This window comes from Lucilia sericata, unplaced genomic scaffold, assembly GCF_015586225.1.
Source record: "Lucilia sericata isolate MDLA Ls3-8-SP2 unplaced genomic scaffold, ASM1558622v1 Contig001832F_arrow, whole genome shotgun sequence".
Taxonomy (NCBI): Eukaryota; Metazoa; Arthropoda; class Insecta; order Diptera; family Calliphoridae; genus Lucilia; species Lucilia sericata.
The window spans coordinates 39,446-48,744 of NW_023995728.1; the positions used below are offsets into that span (position 1 = coordinate 39,446).

Here is a 9,299-nt window from a genome sequence, read left to right on the forward strand (position 1 = left end):
CGCATAACCTTTAAAATATTAAAAAGGAAAGTCTCTAAAAACTAAATAAGATTAAATCCTGAATTGTGGATTTGAAAATTCCTTAAGTATTTGCTTAAAAAACTAATGATTTTCTACTTTTTTCAATTTATTCTTTTCCTAGAACCAACCTTGACCAAAATAAACAGCGAAAACTTTTCCAACCATTACCATGTCTATATAGTGATTAAAAATAAACCGGATATAAAAATAACCTATAAGCGTAATAGCAATTTTTAACAACAATAATTTAAATATGAGTGAAAGAAGTAGTGCATACAGTAATAGCAACAACAATAGCAGCAGCAGCGGCAGCAGTAATAATAACAATGACAGCCGTGAAACGTCTTCAAACACGCAACCCAACAAACATTCCTATCAACTACGTATCGATAGTATTGAGGAAACCAGTACAGCCCCAATAACTGAATCAAATTCACGTGAAGATTTAATTGTTAAAGATCCCGATAATGACGATGAAGAGGAGAGGGAGGCAAATGCGTCACAATTACGTCGTTCAGGAGAAGGTTTACAATTTCCCAGTAAGTTAAATTGTAGTAATAATATTTTTGGAATATTTAATAATGTTTGTTATTTTTGTTTTTTCTTTTTTTATTTTTTGTTTTCCTCGAACGAAGGATTTTTGTCGGTACCAGCCTTGCGCAATGCACCCACACAACGTATGGATAAAAGAGAGATTGTCTCAAGTCCAGCCAAAAGTGAACGTATGGCAAGAGATAGTTCAAGTACAAAAGTGCCAGCGAGAAGATTAAGTCAAGATAGTGGTTATAGTGGCGGGACGTTTATTTAATGGTGGGGTAAGTTGCAGGAGATAAAATTCAAAAATAAATTAATAATAAGGTGTTAAAAATAGGAAGAAATTTATGATGAAAAGTTATATAAACTGTAGAATGGACTATATATAAACTAGTGTAGATTATATAGTGAAAACTATAAACTAGATGATAGTCCTAGTCTAGTCTATAGTTTAGTCTATAGTCTAGTCTATAGTCTAGTCTATAGTCTAGTCTATAGTCTAGTCTATAGTCTAGTCTAAAGTCTAGTCTATAGTCTAGTCTACAGTCTAGTCTAGTCTATAGTCTAGTCTATAATCTATAGTCTAGTCTATTCTAGTCTATAGTCTAGTCTATAGTCTAGTCTATAGTCTAGTCTATAGTCTAGTCTATAGTCTAGTCTATAGTCTAGTCTATAGTCTTCTATAGTCTAGTATAGTCTAGTCTATAGTCTAGTCTATAGTCTAGTCTATAGTCTAGTCTATAGTCTAGTCTATAGTCTATCTATAGTCTAGTCTATAGTCTAGTCTATAGTCTAGTCTATAGTCTAGTCTATAGTCTAGTCTATAGTCTAGTCTATAGTCTAGTCTATAGTCTAGTCTATAGTCTAGTCTATAGTCTAGTCTATAGTCTAGTCTATAGTCTAGTCTATAGTCTAGTCTATAGTCTAGTCTATAGTCTAGTCTATAGTCTAGTCTATAGTCTAGTCTATAGTCTAGTCTATAGTCTAGTCTATAGTCTAGTCTATAGTCTAGTCTATAGTCTAGTCTATAGTCTAGTCTATAGTCTAGTCTATAGTCTAGTCTATAGTCTAGTCTATAGTCTAGTCTATAGTCTAGTCTATAGTCTAGTCTATAGTCTAGTCTATAGTCTAGTCTATAGTCTAGTCTATAGTCTAGTCTATAGTCTAGTCTATAGTCTAGTCTATAGTCTATAGTCTAGTCTATAGTCTAGTCTATAGTCTAGTCTATAGTCTAGTCTATAGTCTAGTCTATAGTCTAGTCTATAGTCTAGTCTATAGTCTAGTCTATAGTCTAGTCTATAGTCTAGTCTATAGTCTAGTCTATAGTCTAGTCTATAGTCTAGACTATCTCTATTCTATAGTCTAGTCTATAGTCTAGTCTATAGTCTAGTCTATAGTCTAGTCTATAGTCTAGTCTATAGTCTAGTCTATAGTCTAGTCTATAGTCTAGTCTATAGTCTAATCTATAGTCTAGTCTATAGTCTAGTCTATAGTCTAGTCTATAGTCTAGTCTATAGTCTAGTCTATAGTCTAGTCTATAGTCTAGTCTATAGTCTAGTCTATAGTCTAGTCTATAGTCTAGTCTATAGTCTAGTCTATAGTCTAGTCTATAGTCTATCTATAGTCTAGTCTATAGTCTAGTCTATAGTCTAGTCTATAGTCTAGTCTTATCTAGTCTATAGTCTATCTATAGTCTAGTCTATAGTCTAGTCTATAGTAGTCTATAGTCTCTATAGTCTAGTCTATAGTCTAGTCTATAGTCTAGTCTATGTCTAGTCTATAGTCTAGTCTATAGTCTAGTCTATAGTCTAGTCTATAGTCTAGTCTATAGTCTAGTCTATAGTCTAGTCTATAGTCTAGTCTATAGTCTAGTCTATAGTCTAGTCTATAGTCTAGTCTATAGTCTAGTCTATAGTCTAGTCTATAGTCTAGTCTAGTCTAGTCTATAGTCTAGTCTATAGTCTAGTCATAGTCTAGTCTATAGTCTAGTCTATAGTCTAGTCTATAGTATAGTCTATAGTCTAGTCTATAGTCTAGTCTATAGTCTAGTCATATCTAGTCTATAGTCTAGTCTATAGTCTAGTCTATAGTCTAGTCTATAGTCTAGTCTATAGTCTAGTCTATAGTCTAGTCTATAGTCTAGTCTATAGTCGAGTCTATAGTCTAGTCTATAGTCTAGTCTATAGTCTAGTCTATAGTCTAGTCTATAGTCGAGTCTATAGTCTAGTCTATAGTCTAGTCTATAGTCTAGTCTATAGTCTATAGTCGAGTCTATAGTCTAGTCTATAGTCTAGTCTATAGTCTAGTCTATAGTCTAGTCTATAGTCTAGTCTATAGTCTAGTCTATAGTCTAGTCTATAGTCTAGTCTATAGTCTAGTCTATAGTCTAGTCTATAGTCTAGTCTATAGTCTAGTCTATAGTCTAGTCTATAGTCTAGTCTATAGTCTAGTCTATAGTCTAGTCTAGAGTCTAGTCTATTGTCTAGTCTATAGTCTAGTCTATAGTCTAGTCTATAGTCTAGTCTATAGTCTAGTCTATAGTCTAGTCTATAGTCTAGTCTATAGTCTAGTCTATAGTCTAGTCTATAGTCTAGTCTATAGTCTAGTCTATAGTCTAGTCTATAGTCTAGTCTATAGTCTAGTCTATAGTCTAGTCTATTGTCTAGTCTATAGTCTAGTCTATAGTCTGTCTAGTCTAGTTATAGTCTAGTCTATAGTCTAGTCTATAGTCTAGTCTATAGTCTAGTCTAGCCTAGTCTATAGTCTAGTCGATAGTCTAGTCTATAGTCTAGTCTATAGTATAGTCTATAGTCTAGTCTATAGTCTAGCCTATAGTCTAGTGTATAGTCTAGTGTATAGTCTAGTCTATAGTCTAGTGTATAGTCTAGTCTATAGTCTAGTCTATAGTCTAATCTATAGTGTAGTCTATATTTTAATATACATTCTAGGCTATAGTCTAATATAATCGTTCATTTCTATTTCTCCGTCAGGACCTAAATTTCTTTGACTCTACCCCGTTCACCCTACAAAACCCGCAGAAAACTTCAACCGATAACATTTACGCCCTACTCATCAACGAAACCGAATCGAAAAGCGCCGAAAAACGTACAAATAACAATACCCTCTATAATATACAATATATACCGCCCACACCCGCTCCCCTATGCGAGAGCGAAATGACCATGTTACCACCGTTCTATAACAATCAACATCGGCCACCGCCCATCAATTGTAACGCTACGTTTAATGAAAAATGGCGTAATAACAATTATTATAAATCACATTCTATCTCTATACCACTGCCTACACATTTGGAAACTGATTCGGCGGAGCCAAGTCCCACACAGGCCTTTGGACCGAAAATAGAAAATTCCGATATACCCGGCACAGCCATGCTAAAGGAATTGGGTTTAAATTTAACGGCACCACCTACACCGGAACCTGAGGAGTTTATAGCTGATAAAGAGGTGTTAACGGCTGCGAATTTAGAGAAGTCTATAAATAAGTCGGAGAAAAATATAATGGAGGATCAATTTGCCTATAAACAATTAGTGCCTTATGAAAAATCTAGACAAAATTCGAAAACTTCTTCTATGGACTCGAGTCTTAATGGCAGTCATTACAATAGCCGCAAGCACAGCAAACGTAATTCGGCCAGCGATGATGAGGACTTAACCAGACGTGTTAGTAAACAAGATCGTGAGGGTTTGGATTCAGAGTCTCTAATGTTTAGAGATGGTCGAAGAAAAATCGATATGGTTTTAGCCTGGGAGGAAGAAGATTTGGGCGTTATGACCGAAATTGAATCTAGAAAGAGGGATTATCGCAAAACCTTTATGGAAAACTTAATAAAAGAGGGTCTGGAGGTAGAGCTGGAGGATAAAACTCAGTCTTTCAATGAGTGTACTTATTTCTTGAAAATACATTTACCCTGGCGTTTAGAGACCCGCCTGGCAGAGGTGATGAATATTAAGTTACCGGTTAAGCGGTTTATAACCATATCGGTTAAATCCTCTTGGGTAAGTAGAAGAATTTTTTAGAAATAGAATTGAGATTTCATATTACTTTTTTTAACAAAGGATGAGGAAAATATCATGGTGCGCAATATACAATATTGGAAGGAAATATGGCAAAAATTGACGAAACGTATACAATTAGAAGAAAGTGTTTTAGAGGGAGAGACTACGTTCAAGGCCGCCACCGCCAATGGCAATCCAGAGGAACAGTAAGTTATTAGATTTTCTTATAAAACTTGTTACTTATTATATAAATGACTCTGTTTTGATGTTCTTTTTAGATTCATTGTTAAAGATCGTGCCACTTCATTTACCAGTGCCCAAAGATCATTAATGGTCATGCAGGTTTTACTGCGCACGCCCTTCGATGACAGTGATCGCTGTGGCATTAGACGTTTGCTAAACGATAACACTTATCTCGCTTGTTTCCCTTTGCATGAGGGACGCTATGATCGTCCCCACTCCAGTGGTGTTTCTCTCGATCGCCGTGTTTTGTATTTAACCTGGGCCCATCCTTCTCAGTGGTATAAAAAGCAGCCTTTGTGTTTGGTGCGCAAATATTTTGGTGATAAAATCGCGTTATACTTCAGCTGGTTGGGTTTCTATACGGAAATGTTGGTATATCCAGCCGTAGTGGGTACCTTGTGTTTTATTTACGGCCTGGCAACTTTAGATTCGGAGGATAATACACCCAGCAAAGAGATTTGTGATCAATCAGGTGCCGGCAAGATTACCCTATGTCCTTTGTGTGATAAAGCCTGCAGTTATCAGGATTTACACGATTCATGTCTCTTCTCGAAAATCACCTATTTATTTGACAATCCTTCGACGGTGTTTTTTGCCATATTCATGTCATTTTGGGGTAAGTTATTTATCTCTCAACTTTTCTTAGATTTCATTTAATTCCAATTTCTTCTTTAGCCACCACTTTTCTGGAGCTGTGGAAACGTAAACAGTCGGTTATTGTTTGGGAATGGGATTTACATAATGTGGAATCTGATGAGGAAAATCGACCGGAGTTTGAGACTAATGCCACGAGTTTTCGCATGAATCCGGTTACCAGAGAAAAGGAACCTTATATGTCGACTTGGACACGAGCCATACGATTTGTTATTACCGGCAGTGCAGTATTGTTTATGGTGAGTAAATCAGAGTAATGTCATCTGCAAAGCTGTAGGGCCATTCCCACAGTTACCTACTATAGTTGAGCAGTGGAATGCGATTCGGAATATTTGGCTTTTCCGATGTTAAACAAACGAATCTCTAGTTCAGTTTTAGTTCCAGTTCAGTTCTAGTTCAGTTCTAGTTCAGTTCTAGTTCAGTTCTAGTTCAGTTCTAGTTCAGTTCTAGTTCAGTTCTAGTTCAGTTCTAGTTCAGTTCTAGTTCAGTTCTAGTTCAGTTCTAGTTCAGTTCTAGTTCAGTTCTAGTTCAGTTCTAGTTCAGTTCTAGTTCAGTTCTAGTTCAGTTCTAGTCAGTTCTAGTCAGTTCTAGTTCAGTTCTAGTTCAGTTCTAGTTCAGTTCTAGTTCAGTTCTAGTTCAGTTCTAGTTCAGTTCTAGTTCAGTTCTAGTTCAGTTCTAGTTCAGTTTCATAGTTCAGTTCTAGTTCAGTTCTAGTTCAGTTCTAGTTCAGTTCTAGTTCAGTTCTAGTTCAGTTCTAGTTCAGTTCTAGTTCAGTTCTAGTTCAGTTCTAGTTCAGTTCTAGTTCAGTTCTAGTTCAGTTCTAGTTCAGTTCTAGTTCAGTTCTAGTTCAGTTCTAGTTCAGTTCTAGTTCAGTTCTAGTTCAGTTCTAGTTCAGTTCTAGTTCAGTTCTAGTTCGTTCTAGTTCAGTTCTAGTTCAGTTCTAGTTCAGTTCTAGTTCAGTTCTAGTTCAGTTCTAGTTCAGTTCTAGTTCAGTTCTAGTTCAGTTCTAGTTCAGTTCTAGTTCAGTTCTAGTTCAGTTCTAGTTCAGTTCTAGTCAGTTCTAGTTCAGTTCTAGTTCAGTTCTAGTTCAGTTCTAGTTCAGTTCTAGCTCAGATCTAGTTCAGTTCTAGTTCAGTTCTAGTTCAGTTCTAGTTCAGTTATAGTTCGTTCTAGTTCAGTCTAGTTCAGTTCTAGTTCAGTTCTAGTTCAGTTCTAGTTCAGTTCTAGTTCAGTTCTAGTTCAGTTCTAGTTCAGTTCTAGTTCAGTTCTAGTTCAGTTCTAGTTCAGTTCTAGTAGTCAGTTCTGTTCAGTTCTAGTTCAGTTTAGTTCGTTCTAGTTCAGTTCTAGTTCAGTTCTAGTTCAGTTCTAGTTCAGTTCTAGTTCAGTTCTAGTTCAGTTCTTAGTTCTAGTTCAGTTCTAGTTCAGTTCTAGTTCAGTTTCTAGTTCAGTTCTAGTTCAGTTTCTAGTTCAGTTCTAGTTCAGTTCTAGTTCAGTTCTAGTTCATTTCTAGTTCAGTTCTAGTTCAGTTCTAGTTAGTTCAGTTCTAGTTCAGTTCTAGTTCAGTTCTAGTTCAGTTCTAGTTCAGTTCTAGTCAGTTCTAGTTCAGTTCTAGTTCAGTTCTAGTTCAGTTCTAGTTCAGTTCTAGTTCAGTTATAGTTCAGTTCTAGTTCAGTTCTAGTTCAGTTCTAGTTCAGTTCTAGTTCAGTTCTAGTTCAGTTCTAGTTCAGTTCTAGTTCAGTTCTAGTTCAGTTCTAGTTCAGTTCTAGTTCAGTTCTAGTTCAGTTCTAGTTCAGTTCTAGTTCAGTTCTAGTTCAGTTCTAGTTCAGTTCTAGTTCAGCTCTAGTTCAGTTCTAGTTCAGTTCTAGTTCAGTTCTAGTTCAGTTCTTTAAAACGTTCCCCATTTTAAAAACTGCAGTTGAGTAGGGAAAAGAAGGTCCTGTTCTGATAACATTAAACTTCCAAAACTTAAAACCTCACAAATCCATTCTAATTCCTTAAACTCTTTTCATTTCTTTTCCCAGATATTCATAGTTCTGTCTGCTGTTTTGGGTACCATTATCTATCGTATATCGGTGGTAACCATCATTTATGGAGGCGGAGGATTTTTTGTTAAAGAACATGCCAAATTATTTACCACGGTGACGGCGGCCCTTATTAACTTGGTGGTTATAATGATATTGACCAAGGTAATGTTTAACAAATCAAATAAAACCTATAGAAACTTCAATAATTCTCTCTAAACAGATCTATCATCGTCTGGCCATACGTTTAACGAATCTAGAGAATCCGCGAACACAAACGGAATATGAGGATTCTTATACTTTCAAGATATTCTTTTTTGAATTTATGAATTTCTATTCATCCTTGATATATATAGCCTTTTTTAAGGGACGTTTCTTTGACTATCCGGGTGATGATCAGGCTCGTCGAAGTGAATTTTTTCGACTGAAAAATGATATTTGTGATCCGGCGGGTTGTTTGTCGGAATTATGTATTCAGTTGGCTATTATTATGGTGGGTAAACAATGTTGGAATAATTTTATGGAATATTTGTTCCCGAAATTCTATAATTGGTGGCGGCAACGCAAGCATAAACAGGCCACTAAAGATCGTTCGCATTTGCATATGGCCTGGGAGCAGGATTATCATATGCAAGATCCGGGGCGTTTGGCTTTGTTCGATGAGTATTTGGAAATGAGTAAGTGGGAGTAAAATAAGCTTTACACTTATTTTATTATAATTTTAATGATCTTTTTCCTTGCCAGTTTTGCAATATGGTTTTGTTACTTTATTTGTGGCCGCCTTTCCCCTGGCTCCTCTATTCGCTTTACTCAATAATGTGGCTGAAATCCGTTTGGATGCCTATAAAATGGTTACCCAATCACGAAGACCTTTAGCCGAACGTGTCGAAGATATAGGCGCCTGGTATGGTATATTGCGCATTATTACCTATACCGCGGTCGTATCAAATGCTTTTGTCATAGCTTATACCAGTGATTTTATACCGCGCATGGTTTATAAGTTTGTTTATTCGGAATCGAATACTTTAGTGGGTTATATAGAACATTCACTATCGACATTTAATACCTCGGATTATAAAGAGGAATGGGGTGCCAAAACGGAAAAGGATCCAGATACTTGTTCGTATAGGGGTTATAGGTAAGTGTGTATGTAGCCTCTTCAACTAATTTGAATCTAAGTTATATCTTTAACTTTCAGAAATGGTCCCCAAGATTATGAACCTTATGGCTTGAGTCCTCACTACTGGCATGTGTTTGCTGCACGTTTGGCTTTTGTAGTGGTATTTGAGGTAAGGACCAAGCTAAAGTGTTATAAAAGCTTTCCTAATTTCTCGTCTATTCTCTCTCTCTCTCTCTCTCTGCCTTAGCATATTGTTTTCGTCATTACCGGCATTATGCAATTCATTATACCCGACATACCCGCCGAAGTCAAAACCCAAATGCAACGCGAACAACTCTTGGCCAAAGAGGCCAAATACCAGCATGGCATGAAGCGTGCCCAAGGCGATAGCCAAGACCTAATGAGTCTTTTCCGTGATGCCAGCAGTCGTAATAGTATTACCACTACCAGTTTACCTCTAAATGGTAGTGAAGGTGGTGGTGGTGGTACAGCCGGCCAATTTGCCACTAGACGTAATTGGGCTCGTAGATTTTCACGTTTAAGTGATGGACTCGATGCTCATGTTGAGGTGGCAGCGCGTCCGAGACGTTCAATGGAATCGACTGTTTGGGAGGTTTCCTGACATGAAGAGGAAGCCGAATCGGAGGATGTTATATATGCCAAAAGTAAACATTAAACAAAAAAAGC

At 36.6% G+C, this 9,299-nt stretch overlaps 1 protein-coding gene across 1 annotated transcript; it reads left to right on the forward strand.

The window, feature by feature from the left end:
* The first annotated feature begins 274 nt into the window (after positions 1–274).
* On the forward strand, positions 275–9,299 carry LOC119612807 (anoctamin-4). The gene is given in 12 exon segments (XM_037968673.1): positions 275–560; positions 657–805; positions 807–836; positions 3,546–4,574; positions 4,635–4,780; positions 4,853–5,433; positions 5,493–5,710; positions 7,493–7,657; positions 7,716–8,169; positions 8,237–8,630; positions 8,691–8,781; positions 8,860–9,299. Coding segments are annotated over 12 exon segments (3,918 nt in total). The 3' UTR covers positions 9,235–9,299.